The 19,010-nt window shown below is 41.6% G+C and overlaps 1 protein-coding gene across 4 annotated transcripts in view; it reads left to right on the top strand.

Moving 5' to 3' along the window:
* Window positions 1-19,010, top strand: part of RPTOR (regulatory associated protein of MTOR complex 1) — a 273,244-nt gene that overhangs the window by 154,675 nt on the left and 99,559 nt on the right. For all 4 annotated transcript variants that reach the window (XM_039501518.1, XM_039501520.1, XM_039501519.1 and 1 more), the window contains exons 10-11: window positions 11,971-12,046; window positions 17,823-17,924. In XM_039501518.1, the coding sequence (XP_039357452.1) occupies window positions 11,971-12,046; window positions 17,823-17,924 (178 nt within the window). The remainder of the gene's footprint in view (window positions 1-11,970; window positions 12,047-17,822; window positions 17,925-19,010) is intronic.

Raw genomic sequence — 19,010 nt, 5'->3', positions numbered from 1 at the left:
AAATGTGCTCTGCTGAGTACACTGGTTGTCATTCTGCTGTGAGCTTCTCACAGATTTTTGCACCTGGCAGATCAGAATTTGAATGCTTATGAATGTGGGTACTGGCTGTGCTGTCATCCATAGCGATTTGATCTGCAGGAGGCCAACAAGAAACCCCTAGGATCTGCTATAATATGTAAATGGATGATGAGCTCGAGACACTTAGTCCTACAACACAAAGGTTTTCTGCTTCCCCCTACCCTCAGTTCTAGTTGCTTTGCTTGTTATGTTGGTTGTCACAGGTGTGTTGTGATGGGGCCTTTCTGCTATTCCCCCACCTCCATGCTGAGGCAAGCAAGTATTGTGTGTCTCTACCCCCTTACATTTGATTTCATAGCTTAAAGCCTTCATGCTATTGTGCTGAAGTAGTTCAGATCCTTCCTCCACTCCTCTTCCTCGAGATGCTGATCTCCCCACCTAATCTGCATCCTTCCACACCCAGAAATTATGGGTGATTGGCCCAGTCCCTCCTCGCCATAGACACCACTTGTGCTGCATTTTGTTGTATGCCCAGTCACTGGATAAAGATGGAATCCATGCCAAACTCTGTTCATCCCTCTACTTAGCTGGCTGCAGAAGCAAGAGTTTTACCATATGCCTTCACTGTTTAGAAAACTGTCTGTTAAAACTTACATTGTTATAATACAGCCAGCTGTACTGAAGTGCATTATAATTTATCTTGCTGTTCAGATGTGAAGAAACATGATGAAACAATCTCATTGGGGAAGTATGAAATAGCAATTGTATGTAAAAAACAATCAAATTTTCTTGTGTTTGTTAGTGCATAGGGAGATACAGGATACACAAGCAAGCTGTAAAAAGGAGTCTGCTTTGGAACTGCATGAGTAATATTGAGTCAAATACTTTCTTCCCTTTCTCCACACCCTCTCTTCTCCCCGTGTACTCTTTGAGATCATTAGGATGTTCTCTGTGTCTGTCTTCCATTCAGAAAACATAAGTAATTTTAGTGATTCACTGATTATAGTAAAATATACTGAATGGATTCTGAACTTTGTACATGCTGTTTGCTCCTCCCCCCTTTCTGGGAAACACTGGTCAATTGTACAGTACGGATGCCCTGCACCACACCTTGCAACTCTGCTTCTGTTACTGGAAACCTCCTCACTGTCAGTGTAAGAGTGGAAAGAATAGAAAGCATCTCCTACTTCTTGTAATTCCATCAGGTTCCTCGTTTTAACACAAATGGGCTACAAAAACCAGAGTTCGGTGTTCAAGTTTCCCCCTTTTCTCCTTCCAATTAGTGTTATAGAGCTGGGCCCGGCGCCTTGTTGTTTCTGCTGCAGTTACATCAGTGATAGAAAACCACAAAGCAGTTGACAGAATATCATGACGGTGTCCTGCTCGGCTACAAGGGTACCACAGGGCTGTGCATATGCTGTGAAATGTTTGTCCACTTGACTTGAGCATCACTTGATCTCATGAATAATTATGGCTGTCCCTTTTTAGAAGTTAAACGTAGACCATTTTGCTCTGTATTTTAGTGTATATCTTTGTCTGTGCTTCTGCCTGATGGTTTTCTCTAGACCATGCTCACTTTTCACATCATTTGAGGATCCTAAATAGATTAACCCTTTTCTGAAAACAGTCACCAGGCTGCCAATGGCATTAGAAGTGTCTACAGATAAGAGTGTTTCTCTCTTCTGTCTTAGTCATCTGGAAGTAAATTCTCTGTGACCAGTTAAATCAGCTCTCTTAATTTATTCTGTAGACCAATGCTCTCTAACGTCTAAATCACTTCTTCTAGCCAGGAGATTGGGCTATAGGGCAAGCCTTGTTTTCTGAGGCCAGTTTTCATCCACTGATCAGCCAGTATTAGGATGCACCCAATAGGGCACTGAACTTGATAGTCAAGAAACCTGGCTTCTGCCCCCATTTCTGCCACTGACTACTGTTTGGCCCTAAATGTGTGACTTAACTTCTCTGTGCCTCTATTACACCTCTACCCCGATAGAACGCGGTAAAGCAGCGCTCCGGCGGATCAAATCAAGTTCAATATAACGCGGTTTCACCTGTAACGCGGTAAGATTTTTTGGCTCCCGAGGACAGCGTTATATCGAGGTAGAGGTGTACCACTCCAAGCCTGTCTCTCTCATCTACTTAAACTGTAAGTTCTTCAGGGCAGGGACTTTCTCTTACTGTTTGTACAATGTCAAGTGCAATGGGACACAGATCTTAGGTGAGTCCTGTGGGCACTACTGTGGTACAAGTAGTAGTAATATTCATTGAGGGACTGTCCAACTCAAAGCCTAGATGGATTTGTCTGTGGTGTATGAAGGGGGAAGAAACATTTTTGTCCTGCCTGCACGTGGGTCTCCATGGCCATGGATTGTAGTTTATATACTGTGATCCTCAGTAGAAAATTGTAATGATGGTAACTAAGTAAATTGACAGACTTTTCCTAATGTGTAATGTAGGCCATGTATTAAAAACTAGGCACCTTTATTATGCTGTGGCAGAGATGTGTTTATAATAATAATAGAAATATTGCTACAGTAAATATACCAAGCATGAAATTCTAGCTGAAAAGAAAACCATAATGTAACATCTCAATAACAGGTGAGGAGGGAGATTCTTGAGTCTTTGGACATTGTGGGAAGTATTGCAAAAAAGGTGCAAGTCTGCAGTTTTCTTCACTGGTGGATTTAAAAAGGACTTTTCTTTTAGAAACACAGAAAAGTCTTAACATCTCAGCAAGAGCAAAATGACTGAAGGATTTAGGGGGGCATTTGGCTACTCTGTGTTAGCCTTTTATAGGCTTGGGTGAGTTTGTTTCAATCAGAAACATGAGGTTTTTGGTCTCCACCTCATCGTTAGAGTCTCTAGTACCTATCAGAAAGGCACCCTCCTAGTTTGATCAGGAAAGGTCCAGAGTTGCTATAGCAGGGCATGGGTTGAGGTCAGGATTGAGATTCATTGACTGACAAGAGGAAGGTTGCCCATTGCTGCCTCTAACTAGCACTATCAGACCCCCATTTTCATGAGCACTGAAATACTTACCAAAGATTTTATAGCTCTAAATGTTTATAAAAATACATATTTCTGAGTGCTTCCCTCTTGCCTTCCCTAGAGCAGGCTCCGTGAGTCTGCAGTATCACTGTGGAGCTGCTGGCTTCAGACTGATATTTGAAAATTCAGTCAAATAGGATATGCTGCTGAGTTGTAGCAGCAAAAAAAACAAACATGGGAGTAACGTGTTCAATGTAGTTGGTACAGACTGAAATGTTTCAGTGTCAGAAATGTACAATTCAATCAAGTATATTTGTGTTAGTCCCCAGAGCCCAGATGGCTGAAACTCAGATGCCTTTAGCAGCTCCCCGGAAAATCATCAACTTCGTTTCCAAAATGAAGGAGCCCAGTACTTTTTTTTTTTTCCTGTGGTGGAATGCAGTCTAATACCAGCTGTTTCCACACAGAGAGAACAGAAGCATAACAGACATCAGTAATTCTTTACCAAAAATGAGATGTGCGGATTTAAAAGCATCAGGCACACTGACTCATCCCAGAAAATTAAAGTTAAATGTAATAAGTTCTGCCTTCATGATCTGCAAACCACTACAGTACATGTAGGTGAAGAAATACTGAGGTGGGTCTCTGTAACTGTGTTTTATTTATGTTGATAAAGTATTACTGTGGGCTTCCACCATGGAACATTTTATCATCTCACATAATAAAATGGTCTTTAAGCAAAGCTAGATGCTCTGTGCTTTCCATTCCCCGTTTAACAGTCCAAAACTTTGGAGCACCTCAGAAAACACAAACTAAAGGCGGTTGGAAGAGATCGGGATAAATTATTTAAAAGGTTATAATACATTTCTAAACAAAATTGAAGTTAAAATACATGAGCACTTCCCTCAAAGGAGGGGAGAGTTAATGACAGAATCCAGGTAGTCCTTTCTTGTTTATTTTTTGATGTAGAGTCATGCTGTTTTCCTCAAAGAGAAGACTAAGGGGGGATATAATAGAGGTATATAAAATCATGAGTGATGTGGAGAAAGTGAATAAGGAAAAGTTATTTGCTTGGTCCCATCATATAAGAACTAGGGGCCACCAGATGAAATTAATAGGCAGCAGGTTTAAAACAAATAAAAGGAAGTTCTTCTTCACACAGCGCACAGTCAACCTGTGGAACTCCTTAGCTGAGGAGGTTATGAAGGCTAGGACTATAACAGGGTTTAAAAGAGAACTAGATAAATTCATGGAGGTTAAGTCCATTAATGGCTATTAGCCAGATGGATAAGGAATGGTGTCCCTAGCCTCTGTTTGTCAGAGGGTGGAGATGGATGGCAGGAGAGAGATCACTTGATCATTACCTGTTAGATTCACTCCCTCTGGGGCACCTGGCATTGGCCACTGTTGCTAGACAGGATACTGGCCATTCTTATGTTAATTTCTGCATTGCTTCAAAGTAATAGCTTTATTTTGTATTTCCAGTGAGGGTGCCTTGTGGGACTGATTGATCAGTAAAGATGGAGGTGTTATGTATGGTTGGATTGCTTTCCTTGTAGACTCCTTCCCTAGGCATGCCCCACTCCATTGCCAGTTTCATAAATACAAATGCTCTTTCCTGTTGGGCATAGTTCTCAACTGAGTGAACTGAGCGGAATGTCAGACTAGTGAGAGACTGAAAAATACGTTTCCCAAATTCACTGGAAGAGGGATAAGACTGGGGTATGTCCTCTAAATATTTGAAGCTGTGGCATCTCTTTCTGCCTCTCTAAAGATTATTGAAAACCAGCAACTTTAATTACCCCAACTTCTTTAATTAGGTTGCACCACAGCAGATCATGGGAAGTAATAGTGTAAATTAACCTAGTCCCATTCCTACCCACTTCCTTGAACTATGGCTCTATTCTGAGGAGAAGGGCAAACATAAAGATAAATATGTTCCCTGCCCCGCGGCATTTACTGTCTAAGAAACATTTGAATGTGAGATTCATTTGGGGTGCACAATGCAGGCCCACAAAAATAGTGGCTGGGTTGAGCTGCAGCTGAAAATCGTGGTCCAAAAATGTAAAATGGGCTTCTCAGTTTTCCTAAAAACTTGCTTGTTTCCTTGAGGGAAATGTAGGAGTACATGCCACACTTAGCATTTTGCAGCTGAATGGACATTAAAATAGGGGACTATTGTATCCCAAAGGGGTTGAGTCATTTCTCAAATCTAACCAATTAACTATCTAATGGGTTTGAAAAACCTAACATCCCTTCCTGCTCAGTACCCACCTAGATCTTGTGTTGAACGTTGCTGTGATCTTTATCAGTGTGGACATGGGAGCTAACTCCTACCAGCAATTACAAAGGCCATCAGTCATTTAATTCTCTCAGGTCTGTTTTAACTTAAACTATAAGACTAAATCTGGCAGATGCCCAACTGCACAGTCTTCATGGCATATAGTAAAGAGCAGGTGACTTGCCTCTGCTAAGAGGCATTATATCAACTTACCTCATTCACAGAATAAGTAGGGGCAACAGAGTGTAAAAACATGAAATCTAATTAAAAATATGTTCAGGTAGAATAATGCATAGATGTGGTAATGCCCAACTGTTTTAGGAGACCACCTTGCAACTATTGCATCATAGCTTCAGCACATTTCAAAACAAGAATGGATATCTGGATAGTGAGGAAATGCAATAAAAGGGGGGAAAGCATAATACTGAGCTCTTATTCAACCATTTTTGTTCCTAACACAGTGAAAACTAATCTTCAAAAGCACTTTGCAAACAGAAATCCCCGCAAAAAGCCTAGGAAGGAAGGAAGGGTTATCCTGGGTTGGCTCTCATGAATCATTTCGAGAAAGGAATGGACCCCCCATCCCTGTCCCCCTGCTGCTCTCCAATTTATTTCCTGTTTGTGTGCTGAGGTGTAAGATTAGTTCAGAGAGTGTATCTAAAAATTGCCTGCCTTCGCTGTCCCTCCTGGTAGTCTGAAAACTTCAGTCATTACCTCTTCTCCTTAATGGTCTTTATTTCCCTCCGTGTAGAACCTAAATCTCTCTGGTTTCCCCACCCACATTTAATCACCCATGTCCTTTTATCGGTCTTTTTCTGGACTTCCCCAGTGCCCTTTTAGTGAAGTATGTTTCTACCTAAAGAGTGGGTTCATTCTCTAAACAAAGACACAAGTAAAAGATTAGAAAAGAACTTGCTGGTGTCTTTTTGGCAATTGGAAGTAATACAGTGCTGGCTTCAGTCCGAACAGTATTGTTTGTATTTTTTTTAAGTTTTAGCAATGACACTGTTCTTGGGAGGGAGGGAGTGTGTTGTAAGTAGTTGAATTGGTTGCATCCATGAAGCAATTCATGTTAATCGTTACTTCTCTAGACTGCGAAAGGCAGTCATATTGAAATTTGATATTGGCGATTTCACTTTTCAGAAAGATTGAATATTGGCTGATGTGGCTGCATTGATTTTTAATGATCTGTTTTTAGAAGACTAAAAGGAGATTTGGCTTTAATCTGCTGAAATCTCTTTTCAAATGCCTTATAGTTCTTCCTGATAACATGTTTAAAACTCTCAAGATCTGACCCTGCAGGGCTGCTGTGGACAAATTTTATAGAGGTATTAGTGCTCCTTACCTGAAATGACTTTGAGGCACTCAGTATATAAGGCCTGGTCTACACTTAAAATTCAGATCAACTTGGCTATGGTGCTCAAAGGTGTGAAAAATTCATACTCCCCGAGCATCGTAGTTAAACTGATCTTAGACAAGGGTGGGTCATCGGATGAATTCTCTCATCAACTAGCTACTGCTGCTTGAATAGGTGGATTACCTACATTGACAGAAATCCCCCTTCCATCCCTGTAGGAAGCATCCACCCTACCCTACAGTGCTATAGGGCACAGCTGCAGTACCATAGCTGTGCCGCTGTAGGGCCTGTAGTTCAGACATGCCCTTTGTGCTGTGCCTCTGCAGCATGATGACCTACGCAGTATCCTTTATAAGCAGCACATTTCAGACAGTTGTGCTTCTCCTCTCCCGACCCTTTTCATCCTCATCTAGTAAACCAGAGTTTAATAGTTCATCTCAAAGGTGCTCTGTTTGGCTTCTCTTAATATCTGAGGCTCTGTCTACACATCAATAAAAAAAAAAACCCATGGCACCAAGTCTCAGAGCCCAGGTCAACTGGCTCAGGCTCCTGGGGCTCGGACTGCAGGGCTAAAAATTGCAGTATAGATGTTGGGGCGCTCAGGCTGGCATCCAGGATCTGAGACCCAACCCCTTGTGGGCCAGCTGCAGGTCTTTTGCAGTGTAGATATACGCCAAGAGTCTCTTCTCTTAAGGAGGCCTCCCCAACTCTTTTCAGCCCCTACAGTTAGAAATACTCATCCTTTGGTCGGAGTCAAAGAATCCTTATAGATAATAATTACAATAATTGACTTTGCTTCTGCCTCAACCAGGAATAAATATTTCCCTCAGCAGCTCTGTATAACCATTTTGCCTACAGCCTGGGCATTTATTGAGCATGTGGGAACCATTTATTGCCTGTGCCTTGAAGTGGTTTTGATTATCTCCCGATTATCTCTTAATTATATTGGTAGCCTATTGCCAAGTGGAAAGTGAACGTTGATGAAGCAGGATGGCAGGGTTGGGCCTATTGAAACAAATGACACGTTTTGGATCAGTGGAAAAAAGGTCGTTTTTTAAAAATTCTTTCTTCATCCTGAATGTGTAGATTTTTCTAATTGTAAGCAGCTGGTGGCTTGGTTAATGGAATTGACTCTCTTGGTGAATTGCTCTTCCAGTAGTATCACTGCTTGGTAGTGCAGGGAGATTATTAAGATATAAGGAGTTATTAGAATAGATAACTACAATCCAGTTTATTGATTATCACCTCTAGCCCTACGTTTGCAAATGTTCCTTGACAAAGAGAAATTACTTAGCCTATTGATGTTAATGCTATATCCATGAGCCAAGGAGGAGCAATTCTGTCAAGTGAATAAATTAGTTACTGTATAAAAAACTCTTTGGTGGTGATGCAGCAGTTGAAGTCCCTAGCCTGTCATCTTAAAATTCCTGGGTTCAAATGCTAAATTGAGAAATGTCTTAAATGAGTTTTGAAGAGGGTGGGAGGATAACCATTGCAAAAGTGCCTCAATCCCATGTTTCAGAAGAGACTTAGGCACTTTGGAGCATAAGTTCCATTAACATTTTTAAAAATGGAACTTGGGTGCTTCAGAAAATGTTTCCCTAGCAGAATAGCAGCCCATGTGACAAAACATCAGATAAACTGGTAAATGTTCAATAGAGGTTGCTGTTCTGTATTTGGAGTGAAGAAGGATACCGCCTTTTCATATGATGTTGTGTACGAAATAGAAACTTTATTGCCTGTAATAAAGGAGGGTGCAAGGCAGCATTCGCTACTATTAATTTTTTTCAAATCAACAGACCCCAGGTAACTTAAACCCAAGAGTCGTGAAGGAGCTAGCTGAGGAGCTCGCTGAGCCAACTGCTAATGCTAATTTTTAAGAAATCTTGGAGTACTGGGGAAATTCCAAAGAATTAGAGGTCTGCACATTTGTTTACAAAAGGATAAAAGGGATACCCAAAAGAATTATTGACTGGCTAACCTGATGTTGATCTCAGGTAAAATAATGGAATGATTAATTTGGAATACTTTTAACAAAAAATTAGTGGCTAAAAATACAATGAATGCCAGTCAGCATGGTTTCACTGCAGGTAGGTCTTGTCAAACAGACCTGTTAATTTAACAAGATTACAGGTCTTGTTGATAAAGGCAATGGTATTGACATAGTATACTTAGATTTCTCCAAGGCATTTGACTAAGTGCTTGTCCACACGGAGACTTAGTGCGCAGCAAACTGGAATGTAAATTTCCAGCCCACTTGGTGTGCTTTGACAAGCTGCTATTTCACAGTGAACTTTTAGTGCATGGTAGCAGGCCCATACAGTGACTTAGTGTGCTGCAGATTTACACGCTGCCTCTAAGTGGAGAAGCCCTTAGTACCATATGACATATGTATTAAACTTGAATCATATGGAATTAACAGGGCACACGTTAGATGGATTAAAAACTGTCTCGCTGACAGATCTTGGAATGTAGTTGTTAATGAGGGGATATCAGTGAGCTGAGCTGTTTCTGTCCGGGTCCCACAGGAACTAGTTCTTGGTCCAATGCTATTTTATATTATCAACAATCTAGACAATGATATAAAATCTTTGCTGCTAAAGTTTTCAGATGACACAACTATTGGTGGTCTAGTAAATAATGAGGAGGACAGGTTACTGTTAATGATCTGAATCACCCGGTTCAATGTTCACAATCCAACAAAATGTATATTAATATAGCCATATGCAAGAAAGTACATCTGAGAACAAAGAGTGCAGGTGGTTACATGATGGGAGACTGTGTATTGGAAAGCAGTGACTTAGGTAGATAATCACGTCAGCATGAGCTCTCAGTGCAGTTCTATGGTGAAAAGGCTAATGCAATACTTGGACGTATAAACAGGGAAATTCCAAGCAGAAAAATCCAGGGGCTAGATTATTTTTTGCACTGTGGGGTGTGAGGAGCTCAATGTATTCAGTTTATCGAAGGGAAGACAAAGAGGTGACTTGATCACTGTGTCTAGGAATTACGTGTGAAAAAGACATTGAGTGGGGTGGGGATGGGGCTTTTCAATCTTACCGTTAAAGGTGTAACAAGATCCAGTGGGTGCAAGCTGAAGTTAGACAAATTCAGCCTTGAAATAAGATGTAATTTCCTAGCAGTGAGGGTGATAAAACATTGGAACAGTTTACCAGGGGAATTGGTGGACTTGACTTTCCTTGAAGTCTTTAAAATGAGATTAGAAATCTTTCTAAAATATATGCTTTAATCCAGCTGCTGGGAGAAATTTTATGACCTGTGCTTGGGGCAGCTAACCTTGGAATCTGTGAATCTTTCTGTTCATCCTCATCCTTCGTAGTCCTTTGGAAGAACATGACTGCTTACATTGCCCTTAACATGCTCATAAGACTTGAAGTTTTGCAATAAGATAACTATAATCAAACCCCATGCTTCAGAGCTTCAGCCAATTGCCTGCAGCTGTGTCAGGAAGGAATTTTTCCCTTGAGGCACAATTTTTCAAATGTATTTGGGTTAGTGCCTTACTCTGAAACATCAGAGATTGACCATAGCTGGAGATGGGATGGATCAGTGCTCTGAAGTGGAACAGAGAATCCTCTTTCCTAAATGTCTGGCTGATGTGTCTTGCTTACAATTTCAGGATCAAACTGGTTGCCTGGGAATTTCCCCAGGTTAGAATGGCAGAGACTTTAGGGGGGTTACACCTTCCTCTGCAGCATGGAGCCTTTCTCTGCTAGGATCCTCTGGGTTTGTCTCGCCTAATCAATTCCTTGCCATTTCAGGGGTCTCAGGCATTGGCCCCTTCTAGTCTCTGCCTGTGGCACACAACAGTGTGGTCTCTGTAGGACTGAAATGCTTTAGTCTAACTAAAGTAATTGAGTTTAATAGAGGGATATCTGAGTGAACTTTAGTGACCTTTGATAGGCGGGAGGTCAGAGTAGATGATCGAGGGGTCCCTTTTGGCCTTAAATTCTATGAAAATATGAAAAACTTGTGAAATCAGCACTTCGCCAAGGATGGTATACTGGCAGTTTGGCCAGTGCTGACTTACCTCTTGACCGAGTAACTTGCCTCATTTCAAGGGCATTAATTCCCCTTCTACTACGTACCCATAAAAAACACTGGATGTCTTTTGAGCAGTTGCTTGATAATTAGTCACTTCTGGTAGATTTCCGAGCCCCTCCCCCACTAAAACTTCTGTTACAGTGTACAACTTAACAAGAATGAGCCCTAAGATCTTTCAGCTATTTCCCTATGTTTTTCCTTGGCTCATTGTATACGTATCACCAGCACAAATGTGTACAACAAATCTCCTTAAACAAGGTAGCCATGCAAAACCCAGATCAGAGTAGGATTAATGCAGATAAGGCCACCCTTCAACAGTACATGTTCTGACAGAATTTCCAAGTCTAGAATTTTGAAGAGAAGCTTTATCATGATCCTGTCAGTGTATCAGTGAGTTGTGACTCGCAGGGCCTGTCAACAGGAGTAATTCTTGATGAAGCATATTGGCATGCCTAATAGACTGGAAGCTAATCTTCGAAAGGATGTACTCGGCACCTTAGTGTGTGCTTTAGGATTATGGGTCATGTTGGAGCTGTCCCCTGCTGGTGGATATTAATAAGACAGCAATGAGAATTTGATAATGAGAACATGAAAGTTCACTTTAAAAAGTGGCTGTTCCAGTTAAAACGAGAGCAGGCACAGATTTTGTTTTCTAGTTAAGTAGATAGTTAATATCAACATTTCATGATGAGTTTTGTGTCTGCCAAACCCTGTAAGTACTAAGTGGCAGTCATACAGTGTCGCACATGAGCAACAAGATGCCAGACTCCATTAATGCCAGTGGGAGTTCCATGTTTTTTTACCTTTGAATTGTGCTAGAAATGTGCCAACTAACTACAGGTCTCACCGAGCAGAGGAGTTGTAATGTAAGAACTTCCGCCTACCAATTTACAGTCAATCCAGGATTGTTATTTTTTCAGTTTATAAAAATACACCTGTTGTGCCATACAAACACATGGGCAGAAAAGTAGAACAACAGATAAGTCTGCCTGCCTTTTAGATTAGAGGGAATTTAGTCTTTATATAGAAGTAGTATGCTCACTGAGATTGTGTGGTGTGTTGTGATTTTGGACAAGGGCTGCAGTCACCACTTTGCATGAGTACGAACTGGCCTCCTGAGAACTCAAGGGCTATTACATATTAACTAAGCCAGTTTGGCATCTCTATAAGTTGTCCATGCTCTAATACTTAGCAGTTCAGACTTCTCCCAGCATTGTATACTCATATCCCAGGATGACCTGTCTTTCACTTGTTTCTCCAGGCAAGCTTGGGACCTCGCAGTTGATATTTGCCTTTCCCAATTACCAACAATCATAGAGGAAGGAACTGCATTTCGGGTAAGTTACTGAGGCATTGAAATGTGCTGTGTCCAGTTTAAGCCATTTGTCAATGTTCCAGCCCATGAAATCTCCTTTTTTTATTAAGTCTTGAATTCTTGCAGCCAAGGAACTAGGACTGGGCGGAACTTACATTTCCTGGGAGATCATAAACTGCCAATCATCTCATTTAAAGGAGTAGGCTTAGGGTCAGTTTAAAATCTTTCATTAGCATATAACATTTCTGTATGAGTGAATGCACTTGAATTCAGAGACCTTGCTTGTACAGGCATATGGAGTTATATGTGCACTTATACTTTAGAACGCTCTTAGTGAGATGTCATAATTAAGTCGGGGTGAGGGTTTCTTCTGTTCAATGCCAGTTTTCATTGTTTTAAAAATTGGTGGGGAGGAAGACATTCTTACTGGCAGAAACCTGTAGATTCTAGGTCTGGCCTCTGACATTTCAGATATCTCAGCGAAGTGAGCTTTCTACTAATACAGCACACCACTGAGATTTTACAATTCAATCATTTTTAATAACCATGTAAAAACCTGCAAAAATGAATTGTTTAATGGAGGTGTTTTCAAATAATACAGAGCAAAGTTGTACTCGGTAACTTTGGGGGTACTTTACACCATTTCTTTAGAACAGGAGATGACTTAGTAAAAGTGGTCTCATTAATGAGATTCACTACATTTGTTGTGACCCTTTCGCTTATCTCAAGCAGTGAAGAGCCTGAATGTTTTAACATGGGTTTCCTATATGGGATTATTTTGGATTTTGACATGCCTGTAGCAGTTTTCAAATCTAAGAACATAAGAGACTCTGACATCTTTCCCAGCTAACGTTTTTGTTTGCTCTTAACCCCAGTTTTCTTTCTCATCTGATTTATCTCCTCCTTTTCCAGAAACAGATGTAGGTGTTTTTTACTTGTTCATGCTCTGTTTCAATGACCTTTACCAATAACTTATCTTATTAATCTGACCTATTGTTTGAAATAGTTCTACCTAAATTCCCTGTCTATTCCTAGTTTCATAATTTTTAGATGATGAATTGATAAATTTAATTTTTGATTAGTGATCAATTGTTGTTATCCATGTTTAAAAACAAATCTGAAAAAGCACTGGTAAATGAATACCTCGCTCTGTGGTTCCCAGTGTGTTTTTGTATTGTCAGTCTCTCTTGACTGTAAGCTTCTCAGACTGGGAAGGTGATGCCTTTGGTAACATTCACAGAAGATTATCTCTGCAGCAGTTTGACTGGACCTGAGAGGGAACAGGTTGCTGTCAGAAAGACCAGAGAGAAGGTGGGTTTTTCTGCACTGCAATAAAACCCCCGTGGCTGGCTCGCATCACCTGACTTGGGCTCACAAGGCACAGACTTTGGGGCTATAAAATGGTAGTGTAGACGTTCAGGCTGAGGCTCATGCGTGGGCTCTGGGACCCTCCCCATTCGTGGGGTCTCAGAGCCTGGGCTCCAGCTTGAGCCCAAACAGCTATTCTGCAATTTTATAGCCCTGCAGCCTGAGCCCCAGAGACTGAGTCAGAGGATTTAGACCAGCTGCAGTGTGTTCTTGCAGTGCTGACATGCCTGGAGATTGCTGTAATCAAGACAGAAGAAACAGGATGAGAGTTGAAGTGTTGCAGACAGAGATAAAAAGCCTTGCAGTCTGTCTTCCATTTTCTAGGGCTAGGATTCTAATATAAGTTTATAAAAGAGGCAATATAGCTATAGAGCAAACTCTGTATCTCAGCAGGTATAGCAGGATCTGATCTGCAATGCATCCAGATACATTACAGTGACTGGCTGAGAGCCCAGTGTAGATTTATGAGACTAAAGTACTGCAGTTGCTAGACTCCTTTTGTGATTGAGCTGGTTCAGAGAGTAACTCTGATGATAATATGCAAATTTGTGTGGTTTTAAACTAGCTATTCCCATGCAAACTAAATGGCCGTTAAAGTTGAAACAAACAATCAGAAGAGAAATCTTTGCCTAGCCCTATTGCAGGTAGTTTGACTTTCTGTACAACCAGTTTGAATAGATTCCAGAATATAACCTCAAAATCTATATAGCATAAATCCATAATAGATTAATGTAAATGAGCACTAGTCAGCCTAGCAAGTGAAATGAAACTGGTATTTACTTTGCCACATAAATGATTTTTTCTAAAACCTTCCATGCAAGGAGTTTTAATGTGTCCTAGGATATGGGTCTTGAATGATACTAAGTATCCAGGGATAGGGTATAATCTTTAGTTTACACTTGTATTTTGGATTTCGGCCTTCCACGCACAAGTGGAATAAAATGAGTTTTTATAGTAATGTCCTTGCATTCCATGCATATTATCAAACTATATTTTCCCAGTAGGTTTACTGGCTGAAGTTGTATCCAAGTGACTGACTGCAGCACAAACACTTTGGCTCTTTTGGGGGTGAAGCTGGCAAATGTTCACACACCCTTTAATCCCCTTCTCTTTTCTATACATACTCTGTATTCTAAAATAGCAATAAATGTAATTGCCCCCATTCTGGCCTGCAGTGTCCCCTGCTATTGCAGTTCTGTGACACTGCTCTGATAGTGCACATAATATGCCCCCTGTGGCAGTCTTGGGCATCTGAAAACTGCCTGCCAGTGTGGTTGACTTACAGTGAGGAGTGAGCATGTTTCAGGGGTGAGAAGAGAGAAATATCCACCAGGGACTAGGTAAGAAGCCAGCAAACTAGATTCACTTTATAACCTAAGCAAGACAATTAGAAGTGAAAACAAGCCGTCCTCCAAGCTCCAGTCAATGCTGGGTTTTAAGTCTGATATGGCCAAGGCTGGCTGTATAGATTGCGAGAGGAAGGAGGTTGTTGCTTTGTCAAACAGACATAAAGAAGGTGAAACTTATTTTTTCAGTTTGGGAGGGGGTGGAAGGGGCTTCGCTTTCTACTGTGAAGCTTTGACAAATCATTGAAATGGAAAGACCGTTGAACATCCTTGATCAATCCCTTGTTTTCTAAATAAACATTCTGCCCTCCAACCTCTGCTTTATATCAGCAGGAAGCATTGTAAGCATTGTATATTGGACAAGGTTAGCTGCTGCCAGCTAATGCTAATCCTATAAGAAATTGTTGTTTAATGCAGGGCGGGGGTAAGTTTTATTAAGGTTAATCAGTCTGTTTCATAACGGGGCTGGCAGAAACAGCAATCAGTGTCTCAGATGTCAAATGCTCTAGTGCGAGTCAGAGGATTACTGAGCTACCATTTGTACTCTGGCCTTTTTGGCCACTGTCGGTTTAGATTCCAGTCTAGCCCTGGATAAAGTAATTGATAATCTCTTCTTCAGGGATGTTTTGTTTCAAAAGCATATTATAAAAAACATAAGCCACTGACTTCTGAGTATTCTCCTCTAGTCAACGCTGGAAAAACAGGGTTATCTGCTGGAGAGGAGCCTGTAGCCCAGGCGCATTCTTACAGGGAAGAAGCATGTTGGAGTTGTGTGCGCATGCGCACTTGAATGTGCTTTGAAGGTTCTTTTTCCCATTGAAGTTCTATTCTGGAAGCTGTTGTGTCCTATAGCTGGCCCTTGCTCTCAGCCCGTTTGTACTGCAAGCCTTACGTGACATAAGGCAAAAGGAATAGTTCTTCCAAGAGAATCTAGAGCAGGGGATCCTGCCATGCTGATGGCAAGTTGTCATGAACCCTTAGTGTCACAGCTGAGTTAAATGGCAATAGGGTGACCAAATGTCCCAATTTTATAGGAACAGTCCTGATTTTTAGGTCTTTATCTTATATAGACTCCTATTACCCCCCAGTCCCATCCCGATTTTTCACATTTGCTATCTGGTCACCCTAAATGGCAATGCATTTTGTGCCAATGCTTTACATCTTCCTGGTCCCACAGGGGTTAGAATTAAATCCCAAACAAATGACTCATTTCCCCTGCAAAGAGAAATTAAGAGTATTGAAAATCCATGAGTGCCAAGATGAACTTGCCCTTTAAGCCTACTCTACTCACAATTATCAAGTACAAATTGATAATACCCTGTGCTTACCTTATATAGCATTTTCCACCTAAAGATCTGAAAGCACTTTACAATGAGGAAATGTCACTTCCGGTGTCTCCACTTTCTAAAACTAAGTGTGCCCTGATCTGATCTGAATGAGATTCTCCAGCAGCCATGAGATGCTCCTGCACTTTGTGATGGGTTACTCCCAGCACACAACAGGATTATAGGTTTAGATCAAAGGAGTTGTCTGAAACTGTAGGGTGGACAGCCTCCCACATCTATTCTCCTTTAGGAAGGGTATATGGGGTAGAAAGGTGATTTATAAAGAGGAACTTAGGACTATCTAACTCGTTTGCTTCTTTGCCTCTTGTGATGCATAGTTCCGAACCTCATTCATGAAGCAGTCAGTGTAAATGTATTGTCTCTTGGCATCTCACTTTATATTCTGTACACAGACACACATTGCACTCCGCAATAGGCACCAATAACCTCAGTCTAATATCCACAAAAATGACAAATCTCAGACTGAGAGTTTACTGTGCATTTCCGTTGAGCTATAGGGATGCCTGGGTGGGCACTGTGTTTATAGGACCACCACAGTAACACTTCCTGCTACTCGGAGTATTTAGCACTTCCATGGCTCTTTTTTTGGTTATCCTTCCCCTTGTGTCTAGGCTGCTGGAGACCAGCACGGTTCTCACTCCAAATGCTTGAAAAGGGCAGTGTAACTGTGGAAGAATGGTCAGAACATAAAGCAGTTGTTCCATTAGCACTCTGTAACTCTGTGATCCCTTTGAGTAGTTTTCTATCAGAACACAGCCATTCTTATTGTTTGTAACCCAGTGTATGAATATCTCAGATTTGGAGAACACTCCCCAACATTTTTAGATGTTAATCCAAATGTGATTAATTCAAGATTCCTTTGTTCAGGTTGGTCCTGTGTCCAGTTATGTCAGATGTTTTCCAAGTGCTGAGCAATGTTTTAATCCTTTTTCCCCATAATAGCATCTCCTCTTGGATTCTTGCAGTACTTTGCAAGTCAGTTCCAGGCTTATTTCCCTAACTTGCTACAATCTTACCTGCTGAATCAGGGAATTCATTATTAAGTAGTTTCAGATTCTTCTTGTTTGCATACTTGAAGCCCTTAGATACTCTGCAGATCACCACCAGGATCAGTGGATGTGAGGGAATGAAGGGATTTTGTTTTTTTGTTTGTTTGTTTTGTAAAGAGAACCCCTCCATACAGCCCCAAAACTACATCTTTGAATCACCACCCTTTTTCATAGGAGCTGTAAGGCAGCCCAGGGAGCATGAGACAGGGGCTCACATCTTTTTCATTCTTGCTTGATTATTTTCACCTTGGACTTGGCAAAGGCAGAGCCATGCATTAAATAAGTGAAACTGCCTCTTTCGAAAGATAAATTAACTGCTGCTCTCTCTACTCTGCTTGTGGAAAAACATGTTCAGATTTTCCCAAAACTTTTTTACTCAAGAGATCTTCTTTGCCCACGTTATTTCTCCTTTCCCCCTGCCCTTTTTTAAAACAAATGTTTATATCAGGGGAGTCTGGCATATTTCCTGTGCTTTGTGAGGTTGCACAAGATCGGTGTTTGAGAAATCCTTTTTACTAGTTATGTGCCTTAATTGAAAGGAATAGTTGTTGGGAACAACACACCATACTAGTTAATTGATGCCAAAGCCTGTGGTCTCACTTGGTCTAGGGGCAGACAAACATCACACAAGTGCACACCCTCATAAAGAAGACAGCACAAAATTTACTTCCCTATTCTCGTTCCAACAGCACAGCCCATTCTTTGCTGAGCAGCTGACAGCATTCCAGGTGTGGCTAACGATGGGAGTGGAGAACCGGAACCCGCCAGAACAACTGCCAATAGTTTTGCAGGTGAGTCACCTTGGCACGGGCCAGGTAGTGAGCTAAGCTAGCTGGCACTGCTGAGACTCATGGGCACTCATGTGAATGCGTTTGTGTGCATGTCTTTCCCTGCCTGCTGAGTGCTATGCACTCAGCCAGATGATGTTTGGGTATATAAACTACGTGGGCTCATTCAGGACTAATTGAACCTGAGTGTGTGTTTGCTAGACCCTTGCTGATAAAGACACATTTGTCTTCCCTCTTTGTCCTCCACCTCTACACCTTCAGATAAGCATAAATTCTTGCTGTCGTCTAGTAGCACTTCAACAGCATCAAGCTCCCTCGCCCTCTCCTATTTAGCTGTGAATCAGCAAAGCTTTTTCACAGAATGGTGCACTTGCTGTATTGCTTCCTCCCTTCCTCCCATCATACCTCCAAGCTCCGTGAGGCAGGGACATTGTCTTGTTTCTACATTTGCAAAGCGGGCGCTGCTGCAGTCTAAGTGACCAGTGAATGGTTCCTGTGTCTGTCCCCTAACAGGGAAAGAGGGGTCTGGTACAATTATAGGAACGTGTTCAAAGTATCACACCTCCGGGTGTATTGGGAAGCAGCGCAGGCATGAGGCTCAGAAGGCCACTGCTGCTCCTCTGCACTCCTTCCTATCTGCTTGGGCTGGTCTGAGTTCATCTACAGAAAGGGAAAAATACAGTTTCAGAGTGAACCCTGGGGAGCACTAGAGTCTCATCTTAAACCAAGTTTCCTGGGGAGCAAAGGCAGAATGCCCACCTACACCCCCAAATGCAAATCCTTTCCCTTAGGTAGAGAAATGTAGATCCCCTCCCACTCAAAGGAATGGCGTCCTAGTCTTCCACATGTCCAAGGACATTTGTTTTCCATCCCCATAATGGGAAAAGACTCACCTTCCCTCTAACAGCCACTAACAGACAGTACCATCAATCTTTTTGAGACCAAATCTTAATTTTTCTGAGCCTCCAGAGGCTGAGATCAGTTGGAAAAAGAGATGTGCTGTTTATCTCTGTCACTGCAATGGAAGCAGGCAGGTTTCTTCTCTGGCAGTATGTCCACTGCCTTCCACTGAATTAGTTGGCACTAGGA

The sequence above is a fragment of the Mauremys reevesii genome, linkage group 15 (assembly GCF_016161935.1).
Source record: "Mauremys reevesii isolate NIE-2019 linkage group 15, ASM1616193v1, whole genome shotgun sequence".
NCBI classification, from domain to species: Eukaryota; Metazoa; Chordata; order Testudines; family Geoemydidae; genus Mauremys; species Mauremys reevesii.
The sequence above is the reverse complement of the archived record's forward strand: the minus strand, read 5'-3'. Positions and strand labels throughout refer to the sequence as shown.